A 23,296-nucleotide genomic window follows, 5' to 3' on the forward strand; every position below is an offset into this window, starting at 1 on the left:
TTCAGTTTTGAAAGGAAAAACGCCCCCAAAATGCAGACATGAGAGAAACAAGGACAAGCCTCACAAAATACTATGCACACCTTAAGTAAAATATCCTCAAATATACAAGGCTACAGATTCAGAGACCATTAGAATGTAGTTTTTGGGGCGAAAAGGGTTGAGGTTAGGTTATTAAAAGGTTTTAATGAGAACCAGGACAAGGAGATGACTATGGCCCAGTTCACAGTAACCAGCAGGCCCCAAACAGCCAGCCTGGGAGAAATTAATTTTGTAATGATTAAATGCAAAAGGACTTCTGAAATGACCTCTGTTTTATAAATGTTAATAGAGGGGTGACTAACTTTTTTCAAACCAAGGGTCCCACGCTAGTGGTGGGCATGGCCAATGTATGCACACACAGACAGAAATGCACCACATACACTCACCAGACATGCCATCACATAGCACCTCTGTTGCACACAGCATTTCCAGCCCTCCCCATTCTAGTGCTGGAATGGTAGTGGCTGAAATAAACTGCATTTTACTTTGCCCAGATCATTCTGAGCAAAGTGAAATGGCAGCATTTACAGTGATTCCCACACCAGTGCGGATTAGTGGGGAAATGCTGTCCTTTACTCTTAAAGGGCAGGAAGAGGGCTTTGTTTTCTATAGTAGTATTGTGGTGCTAAGACTGGAAATAAAATCCATCTACCTATTCTTTAGAAATCATCTCTATAGAGAAATGGAGGAATGTCTCCAAGCTAATTACAGAGGAAGGTGTCTGCATCATGGCTACTCTCAAAGCCTTCTTCCCAGAAAGAAAGGGAAGGGCATTGCAACATTTTATGTATGAAGAATTATACAAATAAAGTAGAGCTAGCTTTTCCATGCATGAGGATACTGTAAAACTTTAATTTACGATCTGCCATTCTTCATGAAAGCAAGCAATAGGTTTGAGATGGCTGCCCCTTAGTGAATTATCACCCAAACATCAATACTTCCTATGGTTTAAAATGTTCCATGCATTCAGACTTTGCCAACAACAACAACAACAAGATAGACTCAGTTAAAAATATCAATACTCCTATCAGGTATGTTTAATCAACTTTAAGACCTATGCACTATCAAAAGCTCACACAATAGTTTGTCCTAAACAATTAAGATCCATCTAATTTTTGTATTCATGGGATCATGAGGTTCATTTTTTATGTGCCACAAGCTTTGGGGGAGGGGGGAATAACAGATGTAAAGCATATAAAACTTTAATTTCTTACAATGCAAGATCTGAAATTGGGAGGCTAGCCCCAAAAGACACAGCAGAGACCTCTGAGAGGTTCAAGAGGAAGAACCCATTTTATATGAAGATAGTTACAGAATATACCACCTACCAGTTTTCTTCTCAATGTGCCGCCTTCCCGCCTCCCTAAATGCAACTACACCTCTGAAGAAAGCTCTGAGTACCGCCCAACGAAACACAGCAACAGGATCAATTCCTATCATTCCACAAATAAAGGCACTCTTGCTGCTTCTTAGGAGAGCGACAATGTCTGGACGCATATGATCTGTATTTTTCTCTCGGAAATCCTAAAGAGGAAAGAAAGGAAATACAGTGTTCAGCAAGTCCTGAAGTAGAGTACAAGTTTTCAGGGCAAAAGGTTTTGGGTTCGATCCCTGACATCTTCAGGTAAGCCTGGGAAAGATTCCTACATGAAACCCTGAAGACAACCACTGCTTATCAGTGTAGGACAACTCTGAGCTAGATGAACTAGTAGCCTGACTTGGTATAGGGCAACTTCCTATGCTCCTAAATCATTTGATTTCTACAATAGTCAGGATAATAATATATACTCAATAGTATGCTGTACATTTGTTTAATGCATCTGTTAAAGCTGCTTGGCCAAATAAGGTTGTAAGATGTTCCTTAAGCTTAACATTGTTCAAAATGTTTTTGAAGCATTTACAAATTAGATGAAATATGCATTGTCACTACTGCCAACACTGCCTAAGAAAGCAATCTAACTTGGGAAATATGAATAGGATCATGGAATGACAAGAATGCAATGGAATCTCACTTATGCTCTTACACCTCCCTATAAGAACTGTATAATGATCTCAAACTCAAGACAATGTACACATGTTCTTCATGTGCTCTGTCTGTGCGCATGAACATGATAAGCTTTTCCTACTGCAGGTGGGCTGTGCTAGATGAACTGATATTTTCATTAAAAATTAGGCCATATACATGCTCACATTCAGGTGCATTACGTTCCATTCAAATCAATGGGACTTATATGCAGGTAACTATGGTTAGACTTCAGCTTCAATTGGGATAAAAAGGAAAAACAAAAGCAATAGGTGATTGTGTTAAAGTGCATATATTCTTGATTCAATCCACTAAGTTCCAATATTGGCACAAATACAGGAAGAGAAAAAGTGCAGATTCAAAACTCACATGACTAGAATGGAAATCCCCATTCTACAGGTGATAAACCATCTGTCATGTATGTTTTAGCTGTGATTCTTGCACTGCAGAGGGTTGAACTAGATGACCCTCAAGGTCCCTTCCAACTCTACAATTCTATGATTCTATGATAAGGAACACTTAATTCAACAACTAAAGCCTCCAAAGGCATTATTACGGCTTTCAAATATTAAAAGCAAGAGTTGCATCTACCGTATTTTTAGAGAAAATGTTAGCAGTGAACAATGTACAGACCTTCACACCATATTTAACTTTTCCAGCATAGTGTTTTATGATGAAAGCAGGTTCCATTACAGCTGGAAATTCAATGTAGAGGTTCCCTTCATGTTGACGCTTAAACTTGTCTAGTAGCGTTTGATTTGTGGCTTGTGGGAAACTGAATGAATGAAGAGAAGAGAATGTTTTTAGTTGATGATTTTAATACATGTATTCCTATAAAACATACAGATATACTCAGTTCCCAAATCATTAGATAATTAGATAATTAGTAAAACAGCAACATGTCTATGGAGCTAAAATTGATTGGTTTTCTACTCTCCTTTCCCAGCACACAGGAACTAATCATCTATGGGCTGCTTAGTGGGAAGACAAAAGTGTAGCGGCTTGATCAGCATACTTGCATCACAGCAAAAACTACACTCGTATCATGCTTCAAACAAATTGGATTTATAAATTTTGTTTTCATGCAGGAAAAGAGTAGTGTGTGAAGAGAGCATTATTGCTTAAGTGTTTATTGTTTTTCTCTCCTTTCAGTAAATGGTATACAGTAGCAAAAAAGAAACAAACAGACCAATAACAGGAAAAAAACAACAACAGAAAAATCAACATAATGTTTGGTCACTCACAGTGTATGTATATCAAAATTCAGGGGGGGAAATGAAGGGTAACACAGAAAGAAAGAGGGGGTTTGGCACCATAGTCAATAGCATAAAATGAAGATGTCCACTCACTCCTTCTCAGGCAGGCAGCTTTGAGGGCGGGCCTTGGGCCTTCCTCTGCGAACCAGCCTACTGAAGACCAGATTGTCCCCCTGCCACCAAATTGGCAAACGGTAGCATGAATCAGAGGGTGTTCCCCTGGGCGCAGTGCCAACTGACCAATAATGGCGCTTGGCACCACGCCCAGGGCAAGGATAAATTCCTGGCCTGCGGGGCCTTTCAGCCTCTCTCTCGCCATGCCGGTTCTTCCTTATGGAAGCTGCAATTGTCCGAAGGGGTGCTTTCCTCCAGACACAATCTAAGATCTGAACCACAAGATCAGCCTCCCACCCTCCCTTGAGATCATGAACACTGAGAAGCGTATCATAAATCACTGGTGCTATCTCCCTTTTTCTGATCTGTTTGTTGCAGACACTCCTGCTCAAACAAAGTGATAGCTCTGTGGGTATTTGGGTCACTGTCCAACTTTCTAGCAAAACTGAGAACTGAGAGCATGCATTCAATTTGGGATTGCATTTGGGACTGGGGTTAGCCAGCCTCTCCTGTGAAAACTGCCTGTTCCAGAAAGAACATTTTTTTGTTTTGTTTTTAAGCATCACTTCAGCAAGGGGAAAACAATCTATTCACGCACCAAAACTGTCTAATAACCAAGGGTGCCAACTTGAATAAAACATTGATCACAGGGTGTGGCACATGAACACTATTTGAATGGCAATGTCCATCAACTTTAGAGAGGCATGGCCCCCTCAATTATTTTATTGGGGGTGGGTGGGATAGAGACCTTAGTCCCTAGGAGTTGGCTCCTATTGCTAATAATCACTTTCAATTGCAACTTATTTATTTGACTTGCAACACAGAATTTTATCTTGGGACCTCATCAGCTATTATACTCTGCGCACACTGGTCCTCAGTATACATCCCTGCCTATGCTGCCTAGTCCCCATTATGATTGTGGCAAAACTGCGAGTGGGGCACAGACATATTTTCCTGCTTTGATGACCACCAAGTTTTAATGATGAAATGAACAACTAACAAAAACCCCTTCAGGAAAAGGTTATTTTCATGTCCATCAAGTCTCACAGAAAAAAACTGAACTCTTTTAGATGCAAGACAGGAAACTATGCCATACTTGATGACCCAAGTATGAGTTGATGGGAAGGGGAAATACTGGAAGGATAATGACATAAAGACAGTGTTTGTTGAGTAATGCATATCTCCAGAACACATTTCCAAGACTGGTTCTCCTGCTCTCCTATCACAATGGAATAGATTATATCATCTATACTATACAAATATTATAACTGTTGTTATAGGCATTCTAAGGTCTCATATACAGTATATAAATCATATGTTCATAAATGTACAAGGCAAACACACATGCATAAGTATAGTGTCTGAAACTGTACAGGAGAGCAACCCTGAAGCCTTCTTACTCTCCCAAATTAACCTCAAATATTTCTCTGCAAGGAGGAAGGAAATGGAAAAAGCTTTCCAGTTGTCTTTGGACTGTAGGGGCTTACACCTCCCTTTGCAAATACAGTCAGGCAAGTATCTGCTAAGCTGAGCAAACTATCAATATATGTAAGAGATTCAGGAACTAAAGTATCTACCGTCACAAAGGAATGGCCAGGATGCTCAGGTAAAAGCAATCAGTGACCATTATCAGGTATCCTGGCAGACAGGTTTTCTGCTGTAGACCGCCCCTTCAGTTATGTATGTATGTTATTTTGGGGGGTGGTCTTGAGCTACAGGGGAGGCAATTTCAAATGTCTATATAAGAGCTTGCACTCCATAGTTCTGGGTCCCTCCTCCCTCCTGCCTCCTTCGTGTGGTTGTGAGCACCCTGTTGGAACAGTTAATAAAGATCAGGCTTACTAGCTGCCTTGCTCCTCAATATTCTCTGATTGGCCTCTGTTATTTTCTCCTACCAATAGAGTACCTACTTAAGGATATTACGGGCTCTTAGATACCCCATAAGGGAAAAGGAGCAGTATTTTTCTTGTAACAACTGTAAACTCATTTTCTGAATGGGAATCTTTCCTCAGACAAAATGGCACCACCCTTGCCATCAGCTGGCTTGAAGAAACCCTTGAAAACATTTAATAGAGGACTTAATATGCTCAGTGGACATGGAATGTTGACTGAGTGGGGCAGATGGGGAAAGACACTGAATAGTGTGTGCAAAATGAGTAAGGGCAGTGCTTTTTTTCTGGGGGGATGCAGGAGTATGCATACCCCTAAACATTTTGTGACACTTTGTACTTTTGTCCATTTACTGTATTTATTTTTCCTCATTTGAACTATTAAATGGTGATTTTCTTGAGTCAAAATGAGAGTACCCCTAAAATTTTCTCTCTTTTTTTTTTTAAAGAAAAAAAGCACTTGGTAAGGGCATGGGCTGGCACCCTGAACAACAACCCAATGTAATATTTTGTTGCAGATCCAGCACATCCCATACGGATGACCATATTAACCTGAGTGAGCATTCTCGTCCTGGGGACAGCTTGATCATTTGTATCATCCTTCCTAAGGGTAAGGAGAACTTTAAAATATTAATGGATGGATAATCATACGGGATCTTTCCTATTTCAGTTTTCACTTTTAGGCTGCTACTCACTTGCAAACAAAACACCACCACCACCACAGGACTTTAGTGATCTGAAACCTGACAGACACAAGAGTGGGGCAACGACATACTCACTTGCTTTCCTCATCCAGCAGATGGAGCAATCCTGTTGGCTTTTTACTGATAAGGTTTATGCAGCCGGAATTGTCTGTGTATTCTATGTTATGCCAGCTGATGCCTTCCAGTCTGTACTCCTCCTGGGATGGAAGCAAGTTACATTCATTAAGGCAAAAACCCCACATAATATTTTAGCAGTATTTTAAAGCAATCTGCTTTGAAAAACACAGTGAAAAGTCAAGCCATATGCTAACAAACTCAGGAAGCCTGTGCATGAGGGCTGCTCCTTTGATGTTATTTTTCCCCCAAACACCAGCAACCATGTAAACAGACAATTTTTAATGTGTCATGGCATTCAAGTGTTTCCTACATCAAGTGTAGGGTAGCCTATAATGAAGTTGCAGCAACATCCTGTGCTGCATCTACCAAATGTGCCAATTATCAACATATCGATTTGCCACATTTCTGCACCCTGTGTAGATATGGGAGGGAATATGAGGGAACAGGGCAGGAGGTCTCTTCCACTGAAAAATCTCCCTACTTTTTTAAAGTACAGTTAGGATGATGCCTTAATACCTTCCAATCCTACAAAGGGTGAGAAGGTGACTTACATCTCAGGCTAGTTAAAGGAACAAGTTGAGAAAAAAAGAACTGCCTTCAACTCCTCTCCCCCCCCCCCTTCCTAGTGCCAACAGAAGGCCATGCAGCTTGTTTCACATCTAGAGAATGGCTGAGTTGCCGAGATAAATCTTAACTCCAAGGTTTGAGTAGCAACAACAACAACAACAACAAAAATATGCTGCCCATCTAACTGGGTTGTCCCTGCCACTCTGGGCAGCTCCCAGCAAAACATTAAAAACACAGTTACAGGTGGGTAGCCGTGTTGGTTTGCCATAGTCAAAACAAAATCGAAAATTCTTTCTAGTAGCACCTTAGAGACCAACTGAGTTTGTTCCTGGTATGAGCTTTCGTGTGTATCTGAAGAAGTGTGCATGCACACGAAAGCTCATACCAGGAACAAACTCAGTTGGTCTCTAAGGTGCTACTAGAAAGAATTTTCGATTTTGTATTAAAAACACAATATAACATTAATATAGGACTGCCTTCAAATGTCTACTAAAAGTCCAATATTTGTTTATTTCCTTGGCATCTGCTGGAAGGGCGTTCCACAGGTTGGGCACCAGTACCAAAAAGGCTCTCTGCCTGGTTCCCTGTAACCTCACTTCTCGCATTGAGTGAACCACCAGAACAATGAGGGGGGAGACGCTGCTTCAGGTATACAGGGCCAAAGCATTTTAGAGCTTTCAAGGTCAACACCAACACTTTGAATTGTCAAAACAAAATAAATAAAAAATCCCTTCCAGTAGCACCTTAGAGACCAACTAAGTTTGTTCTTGGTATGAGCTTTCGTGTGCATGCACACTTCTTCAGATACCGAAAGCTCATACCAAGAACAAACTTAATTGGTCTCTAAGGTGCTACTGGAAGGGATTTTTTATTTTTTATTTTGTTTTGACTATGGCAGACCAATACAGCTACCTACCTGTAACTGGAACTTTGAATTGTGCTTGGAAACATACTGGGAGCCAATGTAGATCCTTTAGGATCAGTTTTATATGGAAAATATATAGAAAGGAAGGAGCCTTAGAGGAAGATCAGAAGGTTTTTCTTCCTGCAATTGTGCACCCCAAGGAGGGGGTGGTTTGTGAGTCCTGTCTCCATACACTGAATGGCTGAGTTGTGATGGCCAAAAAAAATGCTCTATTGACCAGGCAAATAGTGGCTAAACATTGTTTTTAACAAGTAATTAAATGAAAACACAGAATTTTTTTTAATTACAGAACCTGTCTTTTAGAGAACAATAGAGTCTGATTTCCTCTAGAAGGTTTTCAGAGTTTCATCTCTGATTATACTCCTTCCAGCATCAAATACATTGTAGTCTGCAGTAGCCCTGACCCCTGGACACTTATGACCTGCTTCGAGTTGCCACCTTAGATTCCCCCAAATTCTGGCAACTTGGCCTCTGAACAAAGTTTCAATAGCAAAATATCCATGAATGTTTGCAGAAAGCCTTGCTTTTGTAAAGCAAATGTTTCCAACTGCCCACAAACTAGAATTTCAAGTCCTGTGTTCACCTGCACAGTTAGCCAGACACTGCATAAGATGTCGCCTAAGCTGAGATGGCAGGCCAACATTCTACTGAAGAGAGAAAAATTAAGGCTCTCTGAGGGCTGCTATGATCTTTGTATCAACCGAGAGGTGAGAACACATGCATGCAGTTTGATTAGGCACTTCCAACAAAATACTTTCTTTTTTACAAGATATGATGGTTTTATGAAAAAATAGTAACACTAGAACTACCACCTGCAAATAGATATCATGTAGTGAAATTACTTTCAGGTGAAAGTAATATATTCAATATTCAATATTAGTAAAATATTAATAAAATAAATGAAACTTTGATATTAGTAAAAAAAAAAGCGCAACTATGTAGTTTTAAAGACTTACTTGCTCCAATTTAAAGATGTGTCGGTTAAAATAGTGTTGTAAACGTTCATTTGCAAAATTAATGCAAAACTGTTCAAAACTGTTACTTTCATAATCTTCAAACCCAAAAATATCAAGTACTCCAATGGACAAAGTCTGCAACATAAAGTGAAGTTTTAGAAATATTACCCTTAATACATGAATTTCATAGGTTGCACAAGAACACACATATTAAAGCACTTGCAATCATTTCGGACTTGGTTCAGATCTTAAATAAAAATATACTTTGTATACAAGTCTTAAGGCAATGCTTCTATTTGGTCACAAAAGTCCAAAGATTCGTCCTCAAGCTCAAACTACTGCTAAAATCCAGCATTCTTCTACCAAAATGGCTATGTGCAATGTCTGAGCATGACAACACAAATAAAACCTATATAACTGCAATATGAAGGATGGATAGAATCTAAGCTGACATTTAAACCAAGCCTAGGTGTTACCTTGGTGCTCTCCTCAAAGTCCTTGGTATTCAAAAGTGCATGGTTAATTCTAAAAACTATCCAATCAAACAGAGCACTGTACAACGATTTAGCCATGGAATTCCGCACTGTAACAGCCTAAAAATAAAAGAGAATGAGTACATTATTTCTAGTCACTCACATTATTTTCTGAGAACATTTACACCTTTCTTTAAGGAGTTCAAGAGTTAGGCATACATTCTCCATTCCTCCAATTCAACCCTCACAATCACCCTATAAGGTAGGTTAGACTGAGCATGTGTGCTATCCCAATGTCATCCAGTGAAGTGATTTGAATCCAGGTCTCCCCTGTCTTGACTGACACTAACCACTGCACTATACTGGCTCTATGCCATTTCTTATTTGCAAGCAGGATTTCTATCCAGGATGAGACTGGATGAAGACCTTTGTCTCATTTGAGAGCCAGTGTGGTGTAGTGGTTAAGAGCGGTAGACTCGTTATCTGGGGAACCGGGTTCGTGTCTCCACTCCTCCACATGCAGCTGCTGGGTGACCTTGGGCTAGTCACACTTCTCTCAGCCCCACTCACTTCACAGAGTGCTTGTTGTGGGGGAGGAAGGGAAAGGAGAATGTTAGCCGCTTTGAGACTCCTTCGGGTAGTGATAAAGCGGGATATCAAATCCAAACTCTTCTTCTCACATATACCCCAAAGCTCTCTTCACTACTAGCAAAACTACATTCTCTAGTTATTTTCCGCCCATTAGCCCGAACACCATTCCTGATTTTTCTTGGCGAGAATAATCCTGGGGAAGTAGTAACGTCTGTACGCATACCCCCGTTTTATCCCATGAACACTCTAACAGGATGGATTAACATCTTTACTTCTAATACAATAATTACATTCTCTAGGGTTAAAGCAAAGATTACTTTGACACCTGCTGAGTTTACTAAAATATATTGGGAGGAAATAAATCCTTTAGTGTGCTTATTGTTCTGCCATGTAGTTTGATTCAAAACCTTCTGCACAATTTTAAAGGAAAAAGGACAAAATACTGCCATACAGTACAAGACTGCTTCCACAAAACTTCTGCTCCCAAAAGTAAAACATTTTCTGAAAGGAAAATGAGCCAAGGTTTCATATTAGGAGATCTAATAGATTACTGTGGCCTGCAAAAGTTCTCTTGTTCACATATTTTATGATTCTCAGGGAGGGGCATCACTTTTCATTTCATTCTTAGTCTATGTGGATCACTTTATTTATCCATTGCCAAGTATGGGAATTGCATGGAGTAGCTGTAAACTATTTGTTGTTGTTCAGTCGTTTCCGACTCGTCATGACCCCATGGACCAGAGCACGCCAGGCACACCTATCTTTCACTCCCTCCCGCAGTCTGGCCAAACCCATGCTAGTCGCCTCGAGAACACTGTCCAACCATCTCATCCTCTGTTGTCCCCTTCTCCTTGTGCCCTCCATCTTTCCCAACATCAGGGTCTTTTCTAGGGAGTCTTCTCTTCTCATGAGGCGGCCAAAGTACTGGAGCCTCAACTTCATTATCTGTCCTTCCAGTGAGCACGCAGGGCTGATTTCTTTAAGGATGGATAAGTTTGATCTTTTTGCAGTCCATGGCACTCTCAAGAGTCTCCTCCAGCACAATTCAAAAGCATCAATTCTTCGGCGATCAGCCTTCTTTATGGTCCAGCTCTCACTTCCATACATTACTACTGGGAAAACCATACCTTTAACTATACGGACATTTGTCGGAAAGGTGATGTCTCTGCTTTTTAAGATGCTGTCTAGGTTAGTCATTGCTTTCCTCCCAAGAAGCAGGCGTCTTTTAAATTCGTGACTGCTGTCACCATCTGCAGTGATCATAGAGCCCAAGAAAGTAAAATCTCTCACTGCCTCCATTTCTTCCCCTTCTATTTGCCAGGAGGTGATGGGACCAGTGGCCATGATCTTAGTTTTTTTGATGTTGAGCTTCAGACCATATTTTGCGCTCTCCTCTTTCACCCTCATTAAAAGGTTCCTTAATTCCGCCTCACTTTCTGCCATCAAGGTTGTGTCATCAGCATATCTGAGGTTGTTGATATTTCTTCCGGCAATCTTAATTCTGGCTTGGGATTCATCCAGTCCAGCCTTTTGCATGATGAATTCTGCATATAAGTTAAATAAGCAGGGAGACAATACAGCCTTGTCGTACTCCTTTCCCAATTTTGAACCAATCAGTTGTTCCATATCCAGTTCTAACTGTAGCTTCTTGTCCCACATAGAGATTTCTCAGGAGACAAATGAGGTGATCCGGCACTCCCATTTCTTTAAGAACTTGCCATAGTTTGATGTGGTCGACACAGTCAAATGCTTTCGCGTAGTCAATGAAGCAGAAGTAGATGTTTTTCTGGAACTCTCTAGCTTTCTCCATAATCCAGCGCATGTTCGCAATTTGGTCTCTGGTTCCTCTGCCCCTTCAAAATCCAGCTTGCACTTCTGGGAGTTCTCCAACCACATACTGCTTAAGCCTGCCTTGTAGAATTTTAAGCATAGTTAGCACTATAGTTTACAAAGACAACAGGCTGTAAACCATAGTGCTAATTAAACAAAAAAAAACCAAGTCCTCCTATTGATAGTATTAATGTCAAAACTCACAAAGGAACGCAACTTCAACTGCCAGTAATTATCTTTTTAAAAAACAGAGCCCCCCCCCAGTAAAATAAACTTTGCACAAGGAAGGCAGATTGTATCAGCAAAGTTTAACCTTGATTAAAAGGAAGGAAAGTAAAAGACGCACCATTTACCATTTTCTTCCTTACTTCTTCCCCACCCCCATCCACCACTTCTTTGAATGGAAATAAGTCTCTTCCAGTTCAATAGAGACTGTGCAATTGCTAAAAGTGTCCAAGTTCTGACAAGTACCAGACACTCAAAAAAGTTCCAAGTTCTCCAACAGCAACAAACAAGCTAAAGCATATGATAGGATGCTCAGTTTATGGTCCATGGGCAAAAGCCCTCTCCCCAAGTACATGTGCACCATGCGAAAATCCCAATTATGTGATTGTGTGGCACCATTAGGATGTGGCCAAATGAATAAACTACATTGTGGTTGGTAAAGTGGCCTCTGGGAACGGCAGCAAACCATAGCAGGATCTACAGTGAAACATGACCACTATAAAATTTCAGTCAGCCTTGCAACAATATGACTTTACTGCCATCCTTTGCGACAGATCCACCTCCCTTCTCCTTTGCCTCTCCCTTGCCTCCTCCACTTGGCAAGAGTCCCTGAGATAGACACATTAAAACAAGGGAGGGTCATATGTGTCGGGGGTAATTTACAAACGTTCTTAACAATTGCCTGAATTTCTCCAGGGATGTTTGTCGGAAACCCTGGATGCAGAATAACCTGTTCTCTATCAGACGTCACATCTAAAGTCACATGATTATGTTAACAGAGAACAAGATAGAAATGGGGATATTTTAAAAGAAGTTTGGAGAATAGTTCCACCATGCTTCTGTTCTGCCAGTTATTAGAGCAAGATGCTCTCTTTGCACTTCTGTAAGCTAAAGCAGAGAAAGGTGTATTCCGTGCATTCCATAAAAAGTATTTTTAAAGAAAAGTAACAGGAAACAAATCAGCTTTAATCCCAATTGTGTGATTTAACTAGAGATGAGCCCTTAACATACACCATAATTGTTTTTTTTTTCAAACAAGAAATAGATGCTTGCCATATTTGCTCCCTCCTCTCAATTTCTCTTCTTCCGTTTAACTTTACTGATGTCATATCTTACATATGCTACTAATATAATGGCCAAAGCCAAATACATGTGTATCATCAACTGCACACTCAGATGATATATTCAAGACCATTTCCCAGCCACAAATATTTCTTAATAGAGTCTTGTTTTTGAATATAGCTTCTTGCAAAACCACTTGCTTATGCATACAGGAGGGACACCCTCAGTCTGAGAGGACAGAGTATGTACTTCACATTCTGCTGATTCAGTTCTCCCCCTCAAATCCCAATTCAAAGAGCAGCATTGTTATCAAAATGCCTTTTACAACAATAGGATCTTCAGAACAGAGGTCCACCATTTTTGGCAATGGTCCAGCTAATCTTCTAAACATATTCTCACATTATTCACTAGGGGGAAAGTAAATAACTGTACTAAGAGTCTTATTTGTTTGTCATCTTGGTTTTCCAAAAATGAGTGCTACGGGAGATCATGGAGGAAACATGCAACTAGGACAATACTTTGTAATATTTTGCAACTTCCAAAGCAATGTTTTGTGTGAAGTCGCAATTGGAGTTCAACACAGGTATTCCTTATTACTTTGGAAAGATAATGTAAAATACCACTTCTCCCTGGAGGCTTGTCTGGGAATACAGTATCTTTTAAAAGGACGCTAGCTGGGACAGCATTCTGCTGACAGATGAAGATTTGGATTCATGGCTCACTTTGACAGCTGCGGTACTTGCAAAAAATGCAAGCCATTTGAAAATGCAAATTGGGAACATGACAATATCTGTAACAAAACATTTATCATCACTGCAAACACTAACAACAAGCAGCAGGCACTAATGCAACAAGGGGACTCAGGCCATATCCTTGGATGTTTACTTCCAGTTCAGCTGTGACTGAAGCTTTTCCAAGTTACTAACAATTCAGTTTATTAATGTTTCAGTAGGTAGTCTGACACACCTGAACCAACCAGTTTAGTTGCAGGTCGCATAGGGGTGTTTAAATGTCAGTCACATTATTAATTCCAAATTATACCTGATAAGGTGATCAATATTGCCATATTATATCCTATTCTTAGTAATATACAGCTGAACACAATGACATGTATAGGAAATTGGAACTGTCCAAATAGCATCTGGTCCTATTTGAAGTTTACGTAGGGATTTGAGGTGTTGTCAGAATTCCTCAGATCACTGGAATTCTAAACAATGTAGGTCCATATATTTTCCTTCAGGGATCAGAATTACTAAGACACATTCAAGGGTTACACTTCAGGACAGAAAAACAGTCATAATTTTAAAGACAGATTATCAAGATCTCTACATTTCAAAAGTTGCTTCTTTGTCCACTTTTTACATGCCTAAAATGATTATAAAATTATTCTCAGTTTGATAGCTGAGGATAAAGAACTGAAATAGAAAGTTAGTAATGCACACTTCCCAGACTAGAGAGATAACTGGAACGTTTTGCTAAAGGAGACACACTGTGGTAAAAGATGAAATAAGTTTAGAAAAATATAGCAGGAGGAGTCAAACAGCTAAACAGTAGTGACGGTAAATAAAATACACACAGTTGCCAACAGTGAAGTCTGTAGATATATTCCATGTTTGTTTTCATCCCCAGTATGATTTGAATTTAGAATTCATTCTTGATTCAGTTGTAAGATGGTCTTATCTTTGCTTACACATTTGTAAGCCTTGCCACCTATGCCTCACCCCCACATTTTCCAGGAACCTAAACTGTGCAGATATATTTTCCTAGGCTATCTCATGTAATTTCCCAAATTTAAGACATCTGCTATACATACCTCTGCCAGTTTGTATGGTAATACAAGCTTCTCCCCCACAGTCACTGTCTTCCTTGTAACTAGTGCTTCAAATAACATTTCTTCTTTCACCTAAGGGGGGAAATCCACCATTAATCTTAATTTTACAAACATATAAAGGTTAACACTTGGAGCAGAACTAGACTGTGCGCCTCAAGTACCAGTGTTATTCAAATTATAAGCCTGACATTAACACACAAATAAACTCTATACTGTATTACATCATGTTTCCTAATTTCTCTATTATTCTCTTTTGCACTAGTATCTGAAAGCTTACTTTCAGTTGCTAAAGCTACACAAAACCACACAGCTCTCTAGTGTGATCAAATACGTCCATTACCCTAGGCCCATGAAAGGTTCCTACTTCATAGCAAAGGGCAGTCCATGCTACTCATGAAACAGGACCTGCATTTGGCCAGGGACTACAGATTCAGGCAGTCTGAAATCTTTCTTTTGAATATAGGATTTTCCTTAAGGTAGTTATAAAGGACTTCCTTTTCCAGTGGAGAAGTTTTATATACACCTATTCTCCTAGTATTTATTAATCATTTATACAGTATTTAATATGCAAACTACTTTATAGTCCTATTCATTCTCACAATACCCTATGAGGCATAATGTAGATCACTATTGTTTTGCAAAATAGGTAAACATTGATTTTAACTTATATCTCATCTAAAACTCATCTGCGTGAGCCCACTCTGACCCCCCAAATAATTGATTCACCTAAAAAGGCAGTTTTGCAATAGGTTCAAAGCAGACAGGAGAAAGTACATATTTCACAATCAGTGCTTTTTTCTAATAAAAAATGTTCAGGGGTACTCTCATTTTCCTATTCATATTCAAATTGAAATACTGTCTCTCAATAAGGCCAAACTTAGATTCACAAAATGTTTAGGGGTATGCATCCCCCCAGAAAAAAACACTGTGCACAATACATAACTATAGACTTCATTACAAGTTGTGGTGACAGCCACCAACTCACATGTTGTTGTTGTTGTTGTTAAAGCATAGATAAAGACTATAGAAAACAGCTACTATAGATCTCAATGGAACCATCCTATGGAGAGCCTCTGCTTAAAAGAAGTTGCCAATGAACAACAAGGAATGGCCATCAACTTCATGCCTTGCTTTCAAACTGGCTGGCCACTGTTGGAAACAATGTTTGACCAGGCCAGCCTCTCCCAACCTAGCCCCCTTCTTATGTTGTTGTGACTACAGATGCCATCATCCCAGAACACTGCCCATGCAGATGTTGGGATTTGGAGTCCAACAGATGTATAGGGCACCTAGTTAGGAAGGGCTGGATTTAGATTACCTTTCGTTCAATGAAAGTTTTGGTGAGAAACAATATCATAAACTACTGCAAAGTGTCAGTTTAAAGGGCATGAGGTCCAATATTCTTGATGCAAAAGTTGCCTTCTTCTGCCTACGCACACACACACACACACCACTTTCATACAAGGCTATTCTGCTTACAGTGTGCTCTACATGCTACAAGTATCTGGAAGTTCTGCAGAACAGGGAACACAGTCCACTACCTTCCTGTAAAATGAAGTAATAAGCTCCATGACTTTAGAAGTGCCTTGTCTCAATCGACTCCAGAGAACGAAACAAAGGAGATATGCTTTCGATACAGAGGGTTCAGTGTTCCACATGGAGCTCATGGCTTTCCATAGTGACTCCTATGTAAAATTCTGCCTAATGATTACATCCAGACCTCCTGATGTGAAGCAAAAAAGCGAGCCAATCTGAGGCAGATGCAGAAAATGACAGTGCCATAAGCAAGGCAAAGTGACAGCTCTAAGCACAGAAGTAACCCTAACACTATAAAAGCTATTGACACACAAAAGGAATGCATACTAAATGTCTGAAGCAGAAATTGTTACGCGGGGTTGTATTACTTGGAGAGGTTAAACTCCCGTGTGTGTTATGATTCACTAAAAGCATTTCATTCCACTTGGACACAAGTTCACATTCCTCTAACACAGTATCTGTAAAAGACACCATTTATAAACCTTGCCTTCATAACACTTTCAGGCTAGTAAAATAAAATGAAAAATACAGTCTCAGAATAGTTGGCCTCCGTTTCATGATCCCTAGTCAGTTCCAACTTCAAAACAAAAACTGGCTCCAGCTAGAAGATATTTTGAACCTTTGACCTTGGATTTCCTTACAAAAAGGCCAATATGAACACACAGTACTTTAAATGATTGCACATTTCACAGCAAGAATGGTTCTAGCCTGCACAACGAGATTCAGAATGTACTATATGGATATTGCCCTTTGGGGAAAATATTCTTGATAAATAATCCTATACAGTGCTATCAGTTATTCTATCTTTGTAACCAAAGCCAGTTCATGCATAGCTCATAAATGGAGAGGGATCATAGACTGGTGGTAGAACACATGCTGTGCAAGCAGAAGACCCAGGTTCAATCATTGGCATCTCCAGTTCAAAGGATCGGGTAGCAAATTAGGAAAAGACCTCTGCCTGACACTATGTAAAACTTCTGCGAACTAGAGGTGGCAATACCAGGCTAAATGGACAGATAGACTGAACAAGCCACTGCCTTACGTTCTTATTTGAACTTGTCTAGAATTTTGTTCCAACCAAACCTGGAAAATGCACAAGCACATTGTGATAACGAAGGGAACGGAGGGTGAGAGCACTAGATCGTCCCCAAGCCTTTCCAGTACTGTACTAGTACCTAGGGAGAGGGACAGTGAACAAAGGTAAAGTGGTCCCCCTCTTTTAATCTCCACGCAGAACTGAACTAATGCCAAAGCTTTCTGCAACTCATAAGCGCTAAGACAACTTTCCAACATGCCTGAAAAGTAAACACTCTGAGCACTCAAATTGTGAGATTTCTTCACAACATAGTTCTCCCTGTCAGATGTGTGAAATATTTTACTAGTAAATAACATTCCAGTTGCTTATATATTCTGTTTTAGAGAATAGATGAAACAGAGAAACCAAGACTCAATGTGATGACATGTGGATGAAATCTCAGGTCTGTATAAGAGGCGCATGACTGCCAACATTTGCTATTGCAAGGAATAAATTAAACCAGTCTGGCAGCTTTGCTGAACAAGACTCGGTTATTTTTAAACAACAATTTGACAGATGTACCCATTGCAATCTCGGCTTTCCAAATTAAAGCACTTTAAACCTTTGCCAGCCCAAATAACGGCACTCAACACTTATCTGAAGTATTCATATGTTGTGTTTTCTCACAGTATATGAAAGGCTTGCAATTCTTAAAGTGGCCATGTAGAAAGAAGCAATGTGTCACCCTTCTCCACACCCTGCCAATTTAGGAAAGAACCACAAACTGATTTGTCCACAGTTATTTGAGAAATGCCACACACAGTGAAGTATGAATGAAATTCAAGTACATGGCTGTATTCAACATTAAATATTAGCGGTGGAGTAGATATGCAGCAGAATGAGCTGAAAGAACAATTTTTACTTTTTTTTGTTTACTCAACCAAAGAAACGTGTATGTAGAGCTCTTCCCCTGCCATCTGCCTTATTGTGGTCAAGAATGTAAAAGGGGGGGCACACATACACCCCCCCTCTCTCTCTCTCACACACACACACACACGCACACACTGACCCTCTGTTGGAAGGAAATAATGTGCACAACAGCCACAATGGTGTACAGAGGGCTGTGACCAAACCACCCTCCATAGCAGCTCATCTCCCAGTTTGATGCAGTGCCTTGAGGAATGGCTTCTGAGAGAGAAAACAGCAGGACAATATTCCTGCCCATACTCCTTAGCCATTTCTAGGCAATATAGTAACTTGGGTTTTAAAATAACTGCTTCCTCTCCTTGGAGGCAAGGTAGAAATCTACCAGCAGTGAAATTTATGACTAGCTAAGCAGAGAAGATGGACTAAAGCCTCGCAGTCACTGGAAACATATTGATATTATTGTGGGTGACAGGAGAACGATTGGACCATGCCTCGGGTTGGGGTGGGGTTCAAAACCTTGGCAGGGCTATAGCCCACTTTGTCCATAAGAGGGCTGCCCAGATCTGTTGAAGAGGGATGACTCCTTTCTCCATGGTTTTCCACTGCAAGCATAAATTGGATATAAAGGGACACCACGAGGGCAGACAAAGCTCATGGGTGTCCTGTAAAACAGGCTTAGGTAAAGGCTTTAGGTTGTATCCAATGGCAGTCATACTTAAAATAGGTCAATTGTCAGGGGCTGGCTGGACAATGAGAAGGTGCCAGTTGGGGAACCTCCAAGGCAAATCCCAGAGGAGGAAGGCCCAGAACCCAGGGATTGGTTGTGGGGAACAGATGAGAGATCAGAGGGAGAAACTTGGAAGGAGGTGCTGGATACTGAAGGGAGTTTAGTGAGCAGAAGGAACCTGTAACATGGAGAAGTTTAGACTTTGAGGCAGAAGCAGAGAAGGGGGGGGGGGCAAGAAGCTGTTCCTGAGAGTCTTCCCTCTCCTGCTGCGGCAAGCTCCCTCTAGTCTCCAAGAACACACAGGGTAATGAGGAGAGTGGAACAGAGGTCAGAGATGGGCAGACACAGTTTGAGACTGCTTGGGAAACGTTTGGGAGAGGAAGAGCCTTAGAAGGGGTGGAAGGCAGGGAGTTCAGTCCCAGCAACTGCTCCACAGGGGCAAGACCTACTGGGAAGTATTCCTGAGCTGTATGCAGTTTCCTTGAATAAAGCACTGACAACTGCCTCTGCTTCTTTGTGCTGACCTGCATCTGACTTCAGCCCTGACATCAATTGAAATTAACACACACAGCTAAATTAGGGACATTAATTTTAGTAGGTTTACTCTGAGTAGAACATACATACAGCTCTCCTGGTCTCTGTAAGGGAAAATACCATTGAGGGGGAATGTTTGACTTCTGGAGATTAAGCATTTCAGAATTATGCATGTGAGGTATTGTAGCTATTTTGTACTTCCTAGTGGAGCCAAGAACTAGCCAGATGCATAATAATAATCAAGGAGAAACCATAATATATACCCTACCAGGATTGTAATTGGGATCTGCATGCATAGAACTGCAATACACATTCAGTTTCTGTGTATGATCCTGAACTCTACAGCCCAATTCTATTCAGGTTAGTCAGAAGAAAATCCCATTTTTTGTGAACTGGACTAAATTCCAAGTACCGTAAGTGTATGCTTACTTAGCATCCTTAGCTTTAAAGTAAGCAATCTTGTTTGATATCTTTGGCTTGTTTAGAGAGGCTCAAACAAATCTGGTGGGTTTCTTAGCAGATATAATTTTGCACGTGAAAAAGGCTGCATTACCAAAACGTTTTGGATTATATTGAATAAATTATGTTGAATAAAAACTATTCTTAGTTGCAAACTAATATGTTTTGTTACAGCAACCAACTACTATGCATGCTTGATCAGGATTTAAATTCTGCCTTTCATCTTGAACTATGGGTTCCCAAGACAGCTCACAATTAAAAGTATAATTATACAACCAATGGATGCATAAAAGCAATGCTGATAAAAATCAGCAATAAAAATTAATGCAGCAAGAGAAGAAACTCAGCACAGACTAGAGGCATGGCTAGATAATAACAAAAGAAGTATTAAAAGCACGTTGGACAACCATGGGGAAGATTGTACCATAGCCAGGGTGCATTGACTGCAAAGGCCCCTACTCTTCTCCCCACCCAATCATGCCTCTAAGGGAGGTGGAATGAGAAACTGGGTTTCGGATGCTGAATGCAACAGAAAGTCAGATTTATAAAGGAATACAAATTTCAAAATAGGAAATATAACTTACATTGATTATTTAAAGCTCCTTTTTTCTCAGCAATTTTAAATATTTAAAATCTGCACTCCTACATTCTGTTGAAAAAATGAAGTATCCTATTTGTTTCTGGACATGAGCACAGTTGTAGATCTGAGATATCTGCCACAAGTCGAGTAGCAATGAAGTGCTGTGGCCAGTTATACTTTAAAGACTAATAAAAGAATACTGATACCTATAAATGTCAAAATAGCTCAGACAGAAGAGCAGAGATCATGCAACCAGACTCATACAAAAGGCAGGTTGGAAGCCAAGACAGACTGAAGATTACTTCTCCAGAACTGACAATGCTGTTTCAGACAAAGCAGATGAATTGCAGCAAATGGAGAGCTAATCTCAGGCCAAGAGCTAAGAATAATTATCTCTTCTGCCCTTGTTTCGAAGACCTTCATGCTGGAAGTCAAGTGTCATTAACTTCTTGGTACAACCAAAGAGCCCAATGCTCTCCAGAAAGAGTAGTGGTGCCCTGCCTATTAAGCTTCCTAACTGAAGAGGCTCACCTGGTATCTAATTTCTTAGTGTTTATCTGGCACCAAAACAATTTATTTTCCTAGGCTTTTAAAGTTTTCAGTCTTAAAACTGCTTTGTATCTTGACATGAACTACCCTGGGAACAATTTGGTTAAAGGATGGTATATATGTGTGCAAAATAAAAACAAACTACCAGCAAGGAGAAACAAAAGTGTTATGTGAGAAATGGGAAGTGGCATAGATACCTCTAAAAGGAAATAAGACAAAATCATAGAGGGCAGAACTATTGACAGCTATTAGCTATGTATAGTCATGCTATGTATTTTAATTTCTGCAAACTGCCTTAGAATGTATTCCGGTGAAGGCTGGTTTGTTTTTTAAAAAATGGATGAATGTATGTATAAATCTGTATAGAGCCTCAAGGCTCAAAGACAACAAATTTATGTATGCTAGATAATTCCTGTGAGACAAAATGTAGGACAGTTTTTACATTCATGCCATAGCCCTGTAAACTTGTTTTTGAGAAACCAATGCTGGGTCTTAGTAATCACAACATTCTTTTCTAATAGTTCACAGATTGTCTGCTTAATTATCTGTTCTAGGACCATTACTGGTACTGATGTCAAGTTGACTTTTGAAGATGGGGACAACATTTGTCTGCCTCCACCTCACCTATTTCCCAAAATTCTCAAAGATTACAGACAGAAGCTCTGAGATTACATTTGTAAACTCCTTTACATCTGTAAACTTCTTGGGGGCAGCTCATCAAGCCCTGGAGATCTGAATTCATTTAAAATAGCTATGTGTTCCCTTACCACCTCTTTTCCTGTATTGGGCTGCAGTTCCTTCCCTGCATCATTTATTCTGTTATCACCAGGTCAGGCACTGCTTTCCTTTTCATTGAAGACAGAGGCAAAGTAGGTGTTGAGCAGTTCCACCTCCTCTGTCCCACAAGAGTATTCCTCTGTCTTTTCCAAGCAAAGGACCTACTACTTGCTTGCTCTTCCTCTTGCTTTGAACATAGTTGAAGAAACCTTTCTTATTATTTTTAACCTCTCTTGCAAGCCTGAGCTCATTCTGAGTTTTGGCCCACCTGACCTGCACTGATTTTATTCTACTCTAGTTGCTTGAAAAAGAAACATGGGGGGAAATGCATATCTGATGCACTTTTACAAAGTACACAATGCTATTTCAGTTGTAATGCTTGCAGAAAACACTCCAGAGATGCTAATGAAATTTACTACAAACCTAACTTATTGTAGATGAGCATTTTGCGAGAAATCATATTAAGTCAGTAGGAAGTAAAAACTGCAAGTGATCGAAGTCAAAAACTATTATAAAAGTATGGGAGAACTGCACCTGTCTGTCTTATTTTAAGTATGGTGTGGTTTTTTGTTTTTTTAAAAAAGAAAGCTTTACATTCATTTGATTCATTCATTCACAGGTGCCTCTGATGACAACTTCAAAGTTTTGGCAAGCAGTGTTATAAGCACCTACTTTCTCCCACCATGAAGTGTGGTTTAAAATATACATATTAGAAACTCAAATCCACTCCAGAACCCTCCCTTGTCCCCACCCCTCAGATAAGGAGCTGGTAACTAGAGACATCATAACAACAACAACAACAACAACAACAACAACAACAACAACAACAACAAACTTTATTTGCGTAGCCTACAGGCCATTGCATCAGCTAGAGACGAGGTCATCAGAGTGCGGCAGTAGCAACATGACAATGGAACACTCTTTTCATATAGCTGGATGGTGGTGATGATAGTGCTGCTATTGCAACCCACCTTGACCTGGCAGTGGGTCCTGACCCACCAGTTGAAGACCAATGAACCAAACTACCAAAACCAATAGTTTCACTATCAAAAATATATATTTTTAAGAGGCTGAGTTTCTCCCCAGTCCCACTTCCAAAAATACCCAAGGTGAAAGAAAGGGAAGAACTGGGTAAATCATGTCAAAGTTTCATGGCTTACCTCTAGCAGCTCTGAGACAATAGGAAGGACTTCGGGATTACAGATATCTATGGAATCATCTCGGTAGGTTTTCTTCTTGTAACAGATGTTACCCAAGTGTAGTATTGCAGACAAAATGGAAAAAATCCTATGGGCATAAAACAACACATTTTCTCTTTCTTTTTCTTCACAGTAAATGCAAGTTTACCAACATTTCACTACATATTGGGCTCTGTGATTTTGTATGCCAGACTTTATTAAGCAATATTTCAATATACTAGCATATTGTCACATATAATGTATTGAATTTATCAGCAATTAGGCAAATATATTCAATACTACACCTAACAATACAATACCACAGCTTTTCCTGTTTACTAGGATCTGTTAGATATTATATTAAGATTACTTATAGATATAGATACACACACACACACACATAAAATGATTT

At 39.9% G+C, this 23,296-nt stretch overlaps 1 protein-coding gene across 10 annotated transcripts in view; it reads right to left on the reverse strand.

Annotated features, from left to right (window-relative positions):
• The window catches only part of MYO9A (myosin IXA), a 133,285-nt gene that overhangs the window by 56,428 nt on the left and 53,561 nt on the right, over positions 1 to 23,296 (reverse strand). For all 10 annotated transcript variants that reach the window (XM_033166766.1, XM_033166767.1, XM_033166764.1 and 7 more), the window contains 7 exons: positions 22,867 to 22,993; positions 14,585 to 14,674; positions 9,067 to 9,183; positions 8,591 to 8,725; positions 6,101 to 6,222; positions 2,696 to 2,837; positions 1,368 to 1,563 (listed from right to left, as the gene is read on the reverse strand). In XM_033166766.1, coding sequence (XP_033022657.1) covers positions 1,368 to 1,563; positions 2,696 to 2,837; positions 6,101 to 6,222; positions 8,591 to 8,725; positions 9,067 to 9,183; positions 14,585 to 14,674; positions 22,867 to 22,993 — 929 coding nt within the window. The remainder of the gene's footprint in view (positions 1 to 1,367; positions 1,564 to 2,695; positions 2,838 to 6,100; positions 6,223 to 8,590; positions 8,726 to 9,066; positions 9,184 to 14,584; positions 14,675 to 22,866; positions 22,994 to 23,296) is intronic.

This window comes from Lacerta agilis, chromosome 13, assembly GCF_009819535.1.
Source record: "Lacerta agilis isolate rLacAgi1 chromosome 13, rLacAgi1.pri, whole genome shotgun sequence".
Taxonomy (NCBI): Eukaryota; Metazoa; Chordata; class Lepidosauria; order Squamata; family Lacertidae; genus Lacerta; species Lacerta agilis.